General features: G+C 41.5%; 1 protein-coding gene across 1 annotated transcript; it reads left to right on the top strand.

Moving 5' to 3' along the window:
• Positions 1-12,230: 12,230 nt before the first annotated feature.
• Positions 12,231-13,773, top strand: LOC311278042 (ecto-ADP-ribosyltransferase 5-like). Its single transcript, XM_084388609.1, has 3 exons — positions 12,231-12,355; positions 12,491-12,578; positions 12,658-13,773. The coding sequence occupies exons 2-3, from the start codon at positions 12,528-12,530 to the stop codon at positions 13,423-13,425; spliced, it is 819 nt and encodes a 272-aa protein (XP_084244735.1). The 5' UTR covers positions 12,231-12,355; positions 12,491-12,527; the 3' UTR covers positions 13,426-13,773.
• The last annotated feature ends 4,177 nt before the right edge of the window (positions 13,774-17,950 follow it).

The raw sequence follows: 17,950 nt of genomic DNA, 5'->3' as shown, positions 1-17,950 counted from the left end.
CCAGATATTCCCCATTACATGCCAGCAAAGCTCCACTGGTTCACACAGATCTGCAGTAGTTTTTTTATCTCAAATATTACACACACACACACATTTTTTTTTATTATTACACACATGCAAACCACACTCTGACATCCATACCAACACACCCATACAATTATAGCTGCATAATCTATCCAATTCACACATGTAAATTACTCAATTTACTATGCAGAAGCAGAATAAAGCAAGTATTTAATTTATAGGCCTAACCTGAGAAATTGGCACCATCTAGTAAAAAAAAATAGTAAAACATTTAATGAAAGCTTTTTAACAAAGATTGCATTATTTTGTAGTCGAATGGCCCTGAGATTAAAATGGGGGCATTTCTGTCCTTAAGAACCTGAGTGGAACTACTTTGTGTACCTAGTGTAAAATTGATTTAATAAAGGAAATTGGGGTGAAATAGTAAAAAACAAACTAATGCAGTTGGCATTAAAAATGATAAAAAAAAAAAAACAAAACTGATGGGGGCTACTTGTGGGCTGTATGACTCATCTTAAGCAGAGAGAAACTCAGAGTTTGTCCTGCTTGAAACCACAGGTCTTCTTCACAAGGGTCGCATTATCAGATGAGATGAACGAAGACAGCAGGAAGAAGATGAGAAGATTTGTTCTTCTTTCCTTCAAATAAGGGCAGAAGTTGATATTCAAAATCAACTATTATGATTGAAAATATTCCTGAGCATGTCCTGGATTGTGTTTTCCCTGTCTGTTTGTTAATTTTATTATCAAGGTAAATAAAGCCAGTGAATGTGCCTCATGCGTCCCTCCTGTATCTTCACCTGATACAATGATGACAATAAAGTACTTTAAATTGAGAGTACGGAGAAAAGTCATGCAGCTCACCTTACTGTCTGCACGCATAATAATAATTCTATTTTAACTATCTTTAGCCGTTATTTCATTAATGATAATTGTTGGGCACCATGTGCTGCTATGGCTTTCACAGGTTTTTTTTTTTTTCTATAGTGTATTTTAAAGGTGTTGTGTGTGATTTTTAGCGCCATTGTGGTGAGGTTACAAATTGCAACCAACAAAAGTCTGTGTCTCTTTTTCTGTTCTCTTCTTTCCTTCAGTGATTATATTTGTTAACAGGCTCGCCACACATATAATTGCACTGTTTGCACATGGTTCTGGCTGTCAGTGGCAAAGGGATCAGAAAAAGAATGAGAAAACTAACAGACACAACATGCCAGCAACAACTTGGCCTCTACTAAGTGAATAAACTAAACACTTATTGTAAAAGAGATTTGCTTAAATTCAGCTTTTAAAAAATGAGAACAATAAATTAATATAATACTTTATGCTTTGTGGATGAGGAAGGAGTCAATGAATCCTCTGTCTGCAGTCAAATGGGGTCAAAGTCTACTGTATGTTCATCATCTCCTGCATTTTTTCTTCTGTTGCTTTCCATGTTTTTTTTTTTTTTTATGCAGAAATCTCTACGTCGTTCATCAGGGGTTAAGATCTATAATTCAGGCCCGGGTTCACAAACAGGGCTTAGATTAATCCAGGATTAGATTTTAGATCTTTGTGGTTCCACACACACAAGCACAAATTCTTCCAGCCAGTGTCATTAAACATTTAAAGTTTGTGTAACAAGACTAGAACAAGTACATTAAAAAAAGAATATTTTTTAGTGAACTGCCAGCCTGTATTGATGTATAGCTAAAAAACTGAAACAGAATGTTAATGTATAAGATGAAAGTATAAACCTGTGGCTTACCATGATGGTAGTTGATAAAACTCAGGGCTATGGTATTAGTTTGAGTTGACAAAACCAAACCAATCCAATCAGGCTTTGATGTTAGCCATGGAGTGTTAGTTACTATGTTGATGAACACCGCTTAAAGCCAAAACACTTTTATAGGGCCTAAAACCCAGCCCAGATAGCAACATTGTTTCGGCCCAGATCCGTCCCACATCTGGCACTGGGAATACTGATCTGGCCCACATGCAGCGTGGAATGATGGCACTTGAGTGGACCGCTCCTGTTTACCAGATCTGGGCCACAAGCAGGCCATAGCAATGCCACATGTCAGCCAAGAGCAAAGAAATAAACCAGAACTGGACCTTGAGCCACAAAGTCTGTGTATATTAAATATGGAGTCATCTCAGCCTTAATAAGCCTGTTAACAAGCAGAATCACTGAAGGAAAGAAGAGAAGAAAAAAAGAGACGAGCAGAAACACAAGAACTACAACTGACTTCAGACACAGTCTTAGATGAAATCAACTGAAGAGAAAAGAAAACATTAAATCTATCAAGATCTCAGCAGAGGAGGATTAAACAACTCCACAAACAGCATTACCAGCTTCACTTATACAGACAGAAACCCTCTGTTTCCTTGTCTTGTAATGTTTAGAGTTTAGCTATGTGATATGTGGTTGTACGTTTTCATGATAATCCTTGGATTAAAGTCTTCTTTATCGTCTCCGTTGTCTGGTACTTGATTACAGCCACCTATCCGTGACACATAGAGTCAGAACAGCTCAAAATACAACTTAGGCGTGTCAAGTTTTTTTTAGCCTTTGTCCAGTGTGAAACCACACAAAGACCTTCACAAGTTCTCCACTATGATGAGCTCAGCAGTTTAGTTGAGCTGAACGCATCAAGATCACACTTTAGCTGTTAGAAATTAATTTATATAGCGCCTTTTACAATACAGATTGTTTCAAAGCAACTTTACAGTAATAACAGGAAAATAATGCAACAAAGTTTTTTTCAAAATCTACAATTCAAAAATTGGACTATAGAAATTGACAAAACTTTGCCTGGTCTGATGAGTCTTCATTGGACATTCAGATGGTAAGGTCAGAATTTGGAAAACAACATGAAAGCATGAATCCATCGTGCCTTGGGCTGTTACTGGTGGTGTAATGGTGTGTAGAGGTTATTTTCTTGCCACACTTTGGGCCCCTTAGTACCAATAGAGCATTGTTTAAACACCACAGCCTACTTGAGTATTGTTGCTGACCATGTCCATCTCTTGACGACCACAGTGCCCATGATGGCTATGTAACGTAAGGACAGAGGCAGTCGGATCCATATGCAGTACTTTATTTCAACTCACTCACAAGTAGACATAAACTCCGGCATACTATTAAGCAAGGGGCAATCCAGTAACTCGTGGTGATAACAGGCTTTGGTCGAGGCAGGCAGCACAGGTTCATACACAGTCCAAGAAGCAGGCAAGGGTCAAGAGTCCAGAGAAACACGGAATACTCAAACAGGGAAGAATACTCAAACAAGGAAGAATGCTCAGAGATGTACGCTTACAGTGTGACAAGACTTCGCACCGGACACAGTGATCACTCAGGCTTAAATAAGGAACTCAATGACCCATAATCAAACACCACTGAAACATAATTAAACATAATGAGTCCATGGTGAAACAATGCAGGGAGAGAGAGTGCCCTCCAGTGGCTCACACGGGCACTCCACATCACAGGCTACTTCCAGCAGGATAACACACACATCACAAAGCTCAATCACCTCAGACTGGTTTCTTGAACATGACCATGAGTTTACTAAACTCAAACGGCCTCCAAAGTCACCAGATCTCAATCCAGTAGAGCAGCTTTGGGATGTGCTGGAACAGGAGATTCGCATCATGGACGAGCAGATGATAAATCTGCAGCAACAGCGTGATGCTATCATGTCAATATGAATCAAAATCTCTGAGGAATGTTTCCAGCACCTTGTTGAATCTATTTGTAACCTTTGGCTAAATTATTAACTCCGACTACGCCACCTAGGTTACCTCTCAACCCAGGAAAGTAAATAATAAAAAAAAATACCACTAAAAGGAAATTTAAACCAAATGAATTACCACAATGAGAAGGACCCTGCTGGTTCGGTTTGCATCAAAGACAGAGACGTGACTTACAAAAGTACAATATTTATTGCTCACAGGAAAATTATTTAATTAAAAACATCTAATAGGTCTCATTCACAGTTTACCAATTAGTTACCCACATTAAACAAGAGACCACAATTAGCTCACTTTCACAGAAAGGACAACCCACACAGCAAACCTGTGAGAAAACAATATTTAAAGCCGGTGACACCCAAAAATAAAACAAATACAAAAAGGAAAATACACTCCCCCCTTCGGTTAAGCTTCACTAGCGCAGTTCTTGCTGTGGTCAAAAAGAGGCAAACTGGCAATTAGATTTATAAACAGCAAACAAACCAGAAAACAAAAAGAAAAGAAATGACAAACAGTCACAATGAAATTTCACTTCCTCATTAAAACTAATATTTAAGATCGTTCAAGTGGCGCTAAATAGACTCCGCTACCAGCATAGTAATTGGATATAACAGCTCCCAGAGCGCAGTAGCATGACCTTTCATATGCGAGCAGAGCTCACAACGAGCGCGGTCGGAACCGTAGTCCAAAGCACTCCGCGTCAGTCAGGCGAACGGGACAGCGAATCAATTTCACCAATGGTAATATTAAAAGAGGACAGCAGCTAGCGCTCCTGGGCCGCACCTCGTAGGGGAATTAAGTTAAAGCGAACGTTATACTCCCTGCACTTGCCACTTCACGCACCCACCTTCCAGAAGATGCAAAGCAAAATACACCGGTATCCTATTACTGGGCACCACACAGAGAGGAATCACAATGCTCCGCTTAAACAGGCTTTTTATCATGCCCTAGAACCTAACGCACCATCTATAATTGTGCCGCACAGGTGTTCTCACTATCAGGCTGCAGTTCAACGCCAGTGTGCGTGCCTTGCCAATTAAAATATACACAACCACTTAGAGTTACCCCATTCCACTGAACCAAAACAAACACTCCAGATTATCCACCTGTCACATTCTACCCCCTGGTTTTAAATCCGGCGACCCGACGATATTAGCTCCAGGGCCTAAAAAGAGTGGGAAAATTGTTACTAACAGTTACTTGAGAATTCACAAGACCTCCTCCGCCCCCCATTGTCTCTGGCAAATGATGGACATTGGAATGGTAGCCTGCAGTTGTTCGGGTGGTCCGACGTAATGGTGCTCCTACCGTAATGGCGGTATCTTCAGAGGTCACAGAGGGATCACTAGGCAAATGACCATGGACCAGAGGAGGCTCAAGAACTGTACTAGATGATGTGGAGGCACCCTCAAGAGGTTGAGGCAGAAGAGGGACACCACGTGGGGGTGAATGAACAGTGAAGGGTACCGTCGTCGGGGGAGGGACTTCTTGCTCTGACGGCACCACCAGCCAGGTATCCAGTGCATCATCCTCCCCAGAGTCCTCCGATGATTGATCAGACTCAACAAGGAAAGAATTAAAGGGTTCTGCCACATTCTGGCCGGTCGGTTGGACTCTTAGCAGAGTACGGTGCACGTGTCTAACTTTCTTCAAATCCTCAACAGGAGCAATAGTATACACTGACCCCCCAGGTGTCGGGGCTCGCAGCACTTTATAAGGAACAGAACTCCAGCAATCTTGGATCTTTGCCCGGCCTCGCACACAAAGGTCCCGCAAATACACCAGCTGACCTTGACTCAAAGGCTCATCCTGTACTCTCCGATCATGTCGCTCTTTCCTACAGTCCGCTGCAGCCTTCATGCGACTTCTAGCTCCATCAAAGGCCACCTGAAGTCTTGCTTGGTGATCATTAATCCAATCGTGGACACTGCCGTGAGTCGGTGCATCAATTCTGCCCAAGAGGAAATCAACAGGCAACTGTGGGTCTTGCCCAAACATTAAGAAATATGGGGATTCACCTGTAGACTGGTGTGGAGTAGTGTTATACGAAAAAACCACTTGAGGGAGATAGGCTGCCCAGTTCTTCTTCTTACAGGAAGGCAGAGTACGCAGCAGATTGTGCAGCGTGCGATTGAATCGCTCACATTGGCCATTTCCAGTAGGATGGGCTGGGGTGGTCCGACTCCGTTCAATGCCATACAAGGCACACAACTGTTGGATAAGAGTGCTTTCAAAATTCCTCCCCTGGTCCGAGTGGATGCGACCAGGAACTCCAAACTTGTAGAACCATTCATTCGCCAAAACCGTTGCCACCGTAGATGCTCTCTGGTCACGGGTACAACACATCTGTCAGCACGAGAACATTCTCCATTCCATTCTGGGATGGCTCAATCAAAGTTAAGTCGATGGCCAGAATTTGGTTAGGCCTTGAAGCCAACAAATGACCCATATATGTCTGCACTCGAGGGAAGACATCCTTAGCAACAGTACATCGTTCACATTGCTGGCACCAACGTTTCACATCCTCACTCATACCTGGCCAGAAACACCTTTGTCGCACCAGCTCGGTTGTACGCTCCACTCCCTGATGGCCGTGCTCATCATGAAGCTGCTGCATCACTCTTTAACGATGTCGGGAGCAACAGTTGAAGGAAGGCCTCACCGCCCTGGGGATGGTAACACTGACGATACACTACGCCATCCTTCACCTGTAAACGCTTCCACTGTTTCAGGAGTTTACCCGCATCTGCACACAGCTCTCGCCGCTCCTCAGGTGAAGGGTATTTCCCTCTTTTCCATAACTTCAGGAATACTCCCAATGCTGCATCTGCTTCCTGTAGCCTGTGTAAATCCGTAGAAGAATAGCCAGGGAAAGCGGTAATGGATGCTTGTACCCCTCTCATGGGTCTAATAGAAGCGACTTGTTGGAGGGGCTCTGGCAGGGAACTTCCTGGAATCATAGCCTCAAGCACAGGTCCAGCGGGATGCTGTCGCGAGAGGGCATCAGCATTACGATTACTCCGTCCAGAGCGATACTTGATGCTGAAGTCAAAAGCGGCGAGTTGGGCAGCCCATCTCTGTTCTAAAGCGCCGAGTTTAGCGGTATTGAGGTAACTCAGGGGATTATTGTCCGTATATACCACACACTTGTGTCCAAGTAAATACTCACGGAACTTCTCGCTCATTGCCCATTTAAGGGCAAGAAATTCAAGTTTCATGGAACTATAATTGGACATGTTCCTCTCCGAAGGCCTTAAGCCGCGACTAGCATAGGCTACTGGTCGAACTCTGCCCTCCTGTTCCTGTGACAGGACGGCTCCCAATCCGCTATAACTGGCATCCACTTCTAAGATAAATGGCAAGGAGAAGTCAGCATAAGCCAGCACTGGAGCACTCACCAACCGTTGCTTCAGCGTATCAAAGCTCTGCTGACACTCCTCTGTCCAGGCCTCCTTGCAAGAACGGGCTGGGCCCTTCCGGTTAGCTCCAGTCAGGTCAGCTACCAGGCGATGAAGTGGGGCAGCCATTTTGGCAAAAGACTCCACGAATCGCCTGTAATAGCTTGCGAAGCCCAGAAATGACCGAAGTTCTGAAACCTGCTGGGGGGGCTGCCAATTAGCAACTGCCTCAATTTTCTTTGGATCAGTAGCCACTCCTTGGGCAGTAATCAAATGCCCCAGGTAGTTCACCTCAGACTGAAGAAACGAGCACTTCTCCAATTTGGCCTTTAATCCTTCTTGTTGTAGACGCTTCAGGACCACCTCCAGCCGTTGCAAATGTTCAGACACGGTGGAGGAGAAGACAATAACATCGTCCAAATACAGCAACAACGATTGGAAATGTTGCGAGCCAAACATACGCTCCATCAATCTCTGAAATGTGCTAGGTGCATTGCACAGGCCGAAGGCCATCCTATTCCACTCATATAGCCCAAAAGGTGTGCAGAAGGCAGTCTTCGGTCTGTCCTTTTCAACCACAGGGACCTGATTGTAGCCACTAGCAAGGTCCATTGTGGTGAACCACCTGGCACCTGCAAGAGCATCCAAGGATTCCTCAATTCTTGGTAAAGGAAAAGAATCTTTTCTGGTCTTGCTGTTAAGTTGACGATAGTCAACACACAGTCGCAGGCTACCATCCTTTTTCTTCACCAGGACAATGGGAGAAGCATAGGGGCTGCTACTTTCTCTTATAATCTTAGTTTCCAACAACTGATTGATATGAGCCTTAACGGCCTCATATTCTGATGGAGGAATGCGTCTATACCGCTGCCTAACAGGAACCTCATCAATCAAGGGAATCTCATGTGTGATCAACGTAGTACAGCCCAGATCACTATCATGCGTCGAAAACACAGAAGAATACCTGGACAATAAAGCCCTGACTTGACACTGTTCTTCAGGGGTCATCGGAGACAGATCAAGAGAATCTATCTTGTCTTGTAGAAGACCTACAGTCATTTGGGAAGATACGGTGGCCTTCAAGCGCAAGGGAACATCCTCTACACCTTGGGGTAAACTCACCACAGTTACAGGGCTGATAGTACCAAGAACCGTTCGTGCATAAAGGTTAACATCCACTACTCCCACATTAATGACTGGAACATAAACCTGTCCACGAACTACCCTAACAATGGCAGGGGAAGTCAAAAGACCGGCTGCTAGCCCACCACCAGAAGGCTTAAATACTACAGTCGATCCAGTATGCTGCTGGGAACAAGTCGCCGGAATAAACTTCAGGGTGCCACCTGGTACACAAATACACCTGCCCCCTCGAACCCGTAAGCGGGCTGAAGAGTCCAAAGGGGCATGAACTTGAGCTTGATGACACTTTTGTAAGGCTTGTTGCCAAGAGTCAGGGGCATGCTGCACTAAAGCGGTTTCAAAAAGAGTCGGTCCATACTGCCCAAACAATTCGTGGTAACATTCTCGAATGACATTCATGCCCAAAATACCGGAGACCTTAGTAGGAGTACCTGAAGAATCTTTAACTATGAGCACCCCACGTTTAGGAATCACTTTGCCAAAAACTTCCACATCCAACTCTAAATAGCCTATATATGGAATATCTAGACCATTGGCCGCCTTAAGCTGCAACCAGTGACATGAGTGGAGTTTTTCCGCACCCCACGGTTCAAAGTTCTGCAAATAAAAACTTTCCGTCACCGTTGACACCATTGAACCGGTGTCTAACAAACAGGGAACTAACACCCCACCCACACTAACCGTCACATGGGGGCATGGTGATAATAACGGGGCCATGTGCTCTACAGGGGGAAAAACAGTATCTGAGCCAAACACATAACCTTCTGAACTGTGGCTCGGGAGCACAGAAGATTCTAGTTTTCCTGAAAGGTAACAGTGGACTGGGATCTTGGCACTACTGGCTGAGGGTGACGTGAAGGGGGGGGATTAACCCTCGGTGACAAACTTTGGGAACTACATTCACGGGCAAAATGACCAGGCTGTTGGCACTTCCTACAGATAACTGAACCCCTATTAAAGGGCGTTGGGGAAAAAGGGAGACTTCTTGGGGCATTTTGAAGCAAAGTCATATTACGGGTTAACTGATCAAGCTGTTCTTGTTGCTTTTTGAGCATCTCTTTTAGCTCCGATAATTCAGAGTTTGTGGAAGCTGGCGCAGCCCCATAAACCCCATACTGCTGCCCATAAGTAGAAGAGGTTGACAAACTACGAACCCCAGTACCCCTCAACATACCCTCCCTTTCCCATCTGATGGCTTCCCCTCTGACATCAAGTAAAGTCGCCCTAGAGTGTTGGCGTACAAACTGCTTTAATTCCCTGCGAAGGGCAGAATCCAGCACATACTCTACGAATTGGTCACGCAACAAGACCTCAGAATTGGGCATACCATTTGGAGCATTTTTAATTACTTTTGACATTAAGCCAAGAAGGGCATGTGAAAATTCCTGGAGTGTCTCCTCCTCTAGCTGTCGTCGAGAGAAGAAATTATCCTGCAAAACAATATATGAATCTGGGCAGCCATACAGCTCAGTAAGTATTTCAATAACTTTATCTGGGTCTTCCCGGTCATCACTAGGTCTAAATTTGATTTCTTCCCTAGCTTCCCCCTCTAAATGGTCATACAGGAAATGTGCTTTATCAAAATTAGATAAATGGCGAACACGCATGCTGGCCTTCACTTCCTCTAGCCAATCAGCCAAAGAAATTCCGGTGCGGCCCCTAAAAACAGGACATTTCCTCTCCCTAGGAACATAAATCAACCTTTCAGTCACCACTGAATTACCATTGGAGGAGGATCTTGAGCCCATGTCCAACCCTGCCCCCCTTTGATTAGATTCAGAGGGCGCAACACTCGGACCTGCCTGAACCACTAAGCGTTCTTGTCGCAGGTGTTCATTATCAGCCTTGAGTTGGGCTACCATATCTCGCAATTGTTGCATCTCCTCCTCCATAGTGACGATCTAAATGATAAACAAACACAAAAAAACAAAACAAAAAAACACAGGAGAGGAAAGTACAATACAATATTCTAATGCGCTAGCTGCTGTTCCAAACAATAAGTAAAAATAAAAAAATAAATTGGTATCACAAACAAAAATAACAGTCACGTCTCTGCTTCACACACAAAATGAAATCCTGCCGACTACGCCAATTTGTAACCTTTGGCTAAATTATTAACTCCGACTACGCCACCTAGGTTACCTCTCAACCCAGGAAAGTAAATAATAAAAAAAAATACCACTAAAAGGAAATTTAAACCAAATGAATTACCACAATGAGAAGGACCCTGCTGGTTCGGTTTGCATCAAAGACAGAGACGTGACTTACAAAAGTACAATATTTATTGCTCACAGGAAAATTATTTAATTAAAAACATCTAATAGGTCTCATTCACAGTTTACCAATTAGTTACCCACATTAAACAAGAGACCACAATTAGCTCACTTTCACAGAAAGGACAACCCACACAGCAAACCTGTGAGAAAACAATATTTAAAGCCGGTGACACCCAAAAATAAAACAAATACAAAAAGGAAAATACACTCCCCCCTTCGGTTAAGCTTCACTATCGCAGTTCTTGCTGTGGTCAAAAAGAGGCAAACTGGCAATTAGATTTATAAACAGCAAACAAACCAGAAAACAAAAAGAAAAGAAATGACAAACAGTCACAATGAAATTTCACTTCCTCATTAAAACTAATATTTAAGATCGTTCAAGTGGCGCTAAATAGACTCCGCTACCAGCATAGTAATTGGATATAACAGCTCCCAGAGCGCAGTAGCATGACCTTTCATATGCGAGCAGAGCTCACAACGAGCGCGGTCGGAACCGTAGTCCAAAGCACTCCGCGTCAGTCAGGCGAACGGGACAGCGAATCAATTTCACCAATGGTAATATTAAAAGAGGACAGCAGCTAGCGCTCCTGGGCCGCACCTCGTAGGGGAATTAAGTTAAAGCGAACGTTATACTCCCTGCACTTGCCACTTCACGCACCCACCTTCCAGAAGATGCAAAGCAAAATACACCGGTATCCTATTACTGGGCACCACACAGAGAGGAATCACAATGCTCCGCTTAAACAGGCTTTTTATCATGCCCTAGAACCTAACGCACCATCTATAATTGTGCCGCACAGGTGTTCTCACTATCAGGCTGCAGTTCAACGCCAGTGGGCGTGCCTTGCCAATTAAAATATACACAACCACTTAGAGTTACCCCATTCCACTGAACCAAAACAAACACTCCAGATTATCCACCTGTCACATATGCTACAAAGGATTAAGGAAATTCTGAAGGCAATTTAGTCCAACCAGGTACTAGCAAGGTAATAAAGTGGGCAGCGGGTGTATTTTATGAGTTGCAACCTGCTTCAGCTCACCCTGTTTCCAGCAGTCCTGGTTCAGTGTTTTTGTGTGTGGTTCAGTGTGTTTGATAGGGTTTGGAGCTGAACTCTGCAGGACAGTGGGTCCCCGGGAGCAGGACTGAAGACCTCGGTTTAAATGTTTACATGGGTTTTGCAGGAAATTCATGATCTTATTCAACTTTTTAAATATTATTTGTAAAGCCTTTTTTATGAGAGATAGTGATGAAACCAGAATTGACAGGGGAGACGAGTTGGAGGATGGAACCGGGAATTATTTCTTTTATATTTCTTTTTTATTATTATTCAGAATGTCTTCCAACTCTAACTTTCATAGAGTCAGAACTTCTCGAAGTACAACTTAGGCGTTAAAGTTTTTTAGCCTTTGTCCAGTGTGAAACCACACGTAGACCTTCACAAGTGTTGCGTTATGATGAGCTCAACAGTTTAGTTGAGCTGAACGCATCAAGATCACACTGTAGCTGTTAAACACACGCACACGCACACGCACACACACACACACACACACACACACACACACACACACACACACACACACACACACACACACACACACACACACAAACACACAGCAATATAAAAAGCAAACCACCTCATCAGTTTGTTTGAAGAGTCGTTGTCGTCTGGCTGTGAGTGACTGACTTTTCTGATCTTCTCCTCTCATCATTGAGTTCCTGAAAAAAAAAGAAAAAAAAGAAGAAAACTCAGAATTTAACAAAACCAGGCAACAGTATTTTCAGGTAAGTTTGGGGGTAAAGTACAAGGTCAAGGTCATTGTACAAATATATGCACACTCCCAGTGAAGTGATATATATTTAGTATTTGTGAAACTCTGTTGTGTTTCTTGTCGTCTTTCATCATCTGTTCTTCACTAGATCTACTAGATCATCTGAGGGATTTGACTGAATCAAGATGCTGCTGATCATTGAAGCTCTTCTTCTCATTTTAGCTGCTCTAGGACAGGTAAGCTTGTGTTCTAGTATGAATATTACAGACATTAATATTGATGATGTGATCATTGTGACTCCTGGTGTTTCTGCAGGATCACAGAGCTGCTGTTGAAGGACAGATATTTTCATTGGACATGGCACTGGATTCTGTTGATGACCAGTATGACGGTTGTAGAGACAACATGACGAAACTGGTGGAGACAGGACTTCTAAAGAAAGAACTCAATAACTCGTCCGATTTTAATGCAGCTTGGAAAAAAGGGCAAGATTCTGCCAAGACCCCAAAAAATGGTTTGACAAGGAATCATTCAATCGCCATTTATGTGTACAGTGATGCTCTTGTATTTAAGTGCTTCAATAATGACACACGTCATGGTAAAAACCAGTACAAACAGAAGACATACAAATGGTATTCACTTTACTTTCTGTTAACAGATGCAATACAGATTCTGAACAAACAAACGAACAAACAAAACAATACAACTTACCGTGGCACTAACGTTGAGTTTCATAAGAACGTTCTGAACAAAGAGATTCGATTTGGCTCATTTACATCCTCCTCTCGTAATCAAACAATAGCACAAGGTTTTGGAAATAAATCTTGTTTTGAAATCAACTCTCGTAAAGGTGCTGATGTAACAGAATATTCTAAGCTTCGTCATGAGAAAGAGGTGCTGATTCCTCCATATGAGACGTTTAAAGTCACTGCTGTCAAGACAATAGGCGAGCAGAAAGATCTCTGGTGTGAAACTGTGTTTGTGTTGAATAGCATTGCAGGCCCACCAAGACGTGACCTGAACTGTGCTCTATTCAAGACACCATCCAAGACCAAAAAAAAGTACTTTGTGCTTTGGATATAGATGCACATCAGTTTAGGACAATACATGATTATAAACATCCCTGTAGTGACACTGGGTTTACTTTGAAAGGCTCAGGAAAAATAAGTTACCTGAACTGTGCAGTGGAAAAGAAGATGCTTTCTTTAATGTTGTACCACATTATTTTGTTGTGTTCACCAACCTGCCAGTTAACCTGTAGATATTGAACATTGTTGTTACTGAACATTGATTGTTTTGTTTTACTGAATCACAGCCTTTGTCTGATTGTACGATTAAGGTAAACTTCAGCAAATTATTGTACCTAAGTTTTTTATTGTTATTATTCAGATTCAACTTCTGTCAACTAAATAAATATTTCAAAGCATCTTATTTTTACTCATAATTCTCTTCGATAAACAAAACATTTTGTGATTGCATGTTACTGTGGGAACATAAATCAAAGTGACCAATTGGGAACTTTTCCAACTGGAAAAACTAAGGAAAATTATGTTTCACGGCATTATCCTGTATTGATGAAAAACTTGTGAGGTTGAATCTCTAACACACTATACAAAAACATTTATTGATATTAATTTGTTATTATATTGATTTATTATTATTTTACTATTATTACTTGACCATTCTGAAACACACTCCGAAGCACTGGTTCAAATGAAAAGATTTGTAAAGTTAAGTAAAGTTATAACATAAGACCCGATTATTAGGCTACATGTTTATTTTTCCAAAATGTTACAGGCTATTGTTTTGTAATTCAAATATTGTATTAAACACCATATGAAGAGTTCAGATGCAAAAGCCTCTAAGTGCCATCTGAAATTTTCTTCTAGAATGATCATTTTTATCAAGCTTGTATATTTAAGTTCAGTAATTTCACTTAAATGGCAATGAAAATTACCTATTAATTGTCATTTAAGTGAAATTACTGAACTTAAATATACAAGCTTGATAAAAATTATCATTCTAGAAGAAAATTTCAGATGGCACTAAGAGGCTTTTGCATCTGAACTCCTCATATAATTGGTCAAATATTTTTAATACAAAATATTAAAATACATATGCAAACATAAGCTTTTGCCTTTGGCTGATGACTGTCATTTCATGCGTATCAGTTCACAGCACCTGAAATGTTACAATAAAAGTTATTTTAAGTGACCTAATTCACTGGCCTCAGACTGATTTTATATGCATCTCATTTCTTAATTTATATTTATATCTTTTTGCATCATATTACTGAACAATTTTAGTGCTTTCTATCTAACAAACTGTCAGCGATGGCATATTGACTGCTAAATGACCTTCTGAAAGGAATGCAGCTTGCAGGAATATATCAACTCACTTTTCTTTTTTTATGATTTCTTTATATAAAAATATGTAACTGTATGAAATGAAACTTTATTTATTTATTTGTTTGTTTGTGGTTTTCACTGTGCAGAAGAGTGACACTTGTGGTTTTGTTGTGTTTGGCTTTACTAACACCATGACGCTTTATGAAATGAGCAATAGCTGCTAAAACCTGTGAAATGACGAGTCTCTTCTTAAGTGTTCATCCCTTTACATTCAGTTAAAAATAATGTTGCTAGTACGTAGATAAAATGAAACAATTGAAAACTTTGATTAATTCAATTAGTTTAACAAAAATGTCCATTTGTTTAAATTCTAGTCTTCTTTGAACTTTAATTGTGTGGAAAAGCTTTCCTCAATTGAATAAACCCAATTTAAAACAGTTACTCTGAGGGCCTTATAGAGGACAAAAATGTCTGTCAAAAACTGTCATTAAAAAGTTTGAAGCTTGTGAGTACAGACTTAAGTCTGGTCTCATTTTAAAGAAGACCCTTGGCAGAATATTGTTGAATTATTCCTTTTTTTTTATAAAAAATGACACAAAAAAAGTTTAAGTTATGAAAATAACTTACGAATATTATTTTACATAAAATATATATGTTATGAAACATGTTGACCTCTAAAGCTCCTAGAAAAAAAAAAATTGTTTGGGCGCAATACCAGATTTTCTCCATTAGATGCCAGCAAATCTCCACTGGTTCACACAGATTTGCAGTAGTTGTTCGCTCTCAAATATTACACACACACACACACACACACACACACACACACACACACACACACACACACACACACACACACACACACACACACACACACACAAACATACTTTATAGGCCTAACCTGAGAAATTGCCACCATCTAGTAAATAATAGTAAAACATTTAATGAAAGAATGAAAGCTTTTTAATAAAGATTGGATTATTTTGTAGTCAGATGCCCCTAGGATTAAAATTGGGTTTCAATGGGGACATTTCTGTCCTTAAGAACCTGAAAGGAACTACTTTGTGTACCTAGTGTAACATTTATTTAATAAAGGAAATTGGGGTGAAATAGATTTTTCTAATAAAATACAAACTAATGCAGTTGGCATTAAAAATGATCAAAAAAACAAAAAACAAAACTGATGAGGGCTACATGTGGGCTGTATGACTCATCTTAAGCAGAGAGAAACTCAGAGTTTGTCCTGCATGGAACCACAGGTCTTCTTCACAAGGGTCGCATTATCAGATGAGATGAACGGAGACAGCGGGAAGAAGATGAGAAGATTTGTTCTTCTTTCCTTCAAATAAGGGCAGAAGTTGATATATCAACTATTATGATTGAAAATATTCCTGAGCATGTCCTGGATTGTGTTTTCCCTGTCCGTTTGTTAATTTTATTATCAAGGTAAATAAAGCCAGTGAATGTGCCTCATGCATCTCTCCTGTATCTTCACCTGATACAATGATGTAGGGCTGTTTTCGACTAAGGATTTTCATAGTCGAATCTGATTCGTTAGATTTTGCCGTAGTCGACTGACAGTCGAGTTTTTTTTTTTTAGATAGCAGCTACATTTTTTTTCATTTCAAACAAAAGAGCTAAAAAAACTAAAAGAAAAACATGGTGTGTAACAAATACCTTTTATTCATTTAAAGCCAGATGAACAAAACATATCACACATATATCAAACATCAGAAAAGTTCACATAAAATAGGAACAAATTGGCTTCAAAAACAACAACGTGCCAAAACATGCCTTTATCTCTCACTTAGGAACCTATTTCATGGCTTTTAATTCACAGTTCACACTCGGGAATCGGGATAAAATAAATAAATAAAATTAAACTTGGCGCAACAGCCTGGCACTAGTCCAAAATGTCATAAACATTTTTCTAAATACAATAAGCCTGCCTGAATAAATAAAAACAATTACACAACAACGAAAATAAACATAGGCCTAATATAAGTCATAATCGAATGGGCTTCAGAAAGTGCACATGCAGCAAAAAAAAAAAAAGAAAAAGGAAAGGATGTCTTCGTTGCTGAGACGCTTCGCGCGCAGCCTTCAGCTTAAGTTCACATTGTCCCAAAAGAAAAAGAAAAAAAATCACTTCTTCACATATGAAAAGTGTTCTGCTGCACCTGTGGTTGTCTGATTCTTCTGAAGTTGTGTGCAAGGAAAACCAGCTTGTTCACGTTGGTCGGGAAAAGGGCGCTCCTTGATTTATTGGCAATGAAACCCGCCTTTGAAAAAAATCCTCTCTGATGGCGTGTAAGTGGAGGGGATGCTGTGAAATCTCTTAGCAACTCTTGACAACTTTGGATATCTATCCTCGTTTTTCTTCCACCATTCCAGGGGGCCTCCGTTGCATTAGTGAAGTCCTTCAAATAGACCTTCATCTCGCTCGTCTCATCCTGTTCCTCCTCATCTTCATCACTGGCCAGCAGCATAGCCATTACAGCGTCCTGTTTTGGGGCAGTAGGCCCAGGATCCACCGTGTCACTTTCCTCCTGGCAAGACCTGTCAGTTAGACTTTCAGCTAGTTCTGCCACCACTGAATATGCCTCATCTCTTTGGTCATCGGAGAGAAAGGAGAGCTTCTTGAAGCGCGGGTCAAGCACCGCCGCACTGATGTAAACACTTATTTCCAGTCCTGGCCCTTTAAGCTCCCATCGCCTGTCCATCTCCTCGGACAGCGTAGTCTTGATGATCTTTGTGGTTCGACTGTCGTCCTCATGCACCACCAAATGTCTTTTTTTAATATTCATAAGCATGGGGACAGTGGCAGACAGGGATGCATTCTTTTCTTGGGACAAAAGCTCTGTCAGAGGGATCATCGGTTTAAGAACAGCGACAATGTCCTCTGCTGTGCGCCACTGTGATGTGGATAGCTCCAGGTCACGATCGGACCGTTTGCTCACACTCTCATCTGTGAGCACGGCTGAAACTGGCCCCTTCTGTTCTATCAAGCGATCGAGCATCAAATAAACAGAGTTCCAACGGGTAACAACATCCTGCACCAGTTTATGCTGGGGCACATTCTGTTGTTTCTGTTGATCTTGTAGTGCTGTGGTGGCCTTTGCGCTTTTTTTAAAATGAGAAACCAAGCGCCTTGCTGCAGCAACAGTGCGGCAAATGGGGTCCTCCTTTAGAGCGCTGTTTATGCAGAGTTGTAATGTGTGGCCCGCGCAGCGCACTCCTTCATCAACTGGTTGGTGCACGCA

The sequence above is a fragment of the Rutilus rutilus genome (assembly GCF_951802725.1).
Source record: "Rutilus rutilus genome assembly, chromosome: 1".
Classification (NCBI taxonomy): Eukaryota; Metazoa; Chordata; class Actinopteri; order Cypriniformes; family Leuciscidae; genus Rutilus; species Rutilus rutilus.
Note: the sequence above shows the minus strand (reverse complement) of the source record. Positions and strands in the feature narration are given on the sequence as shown.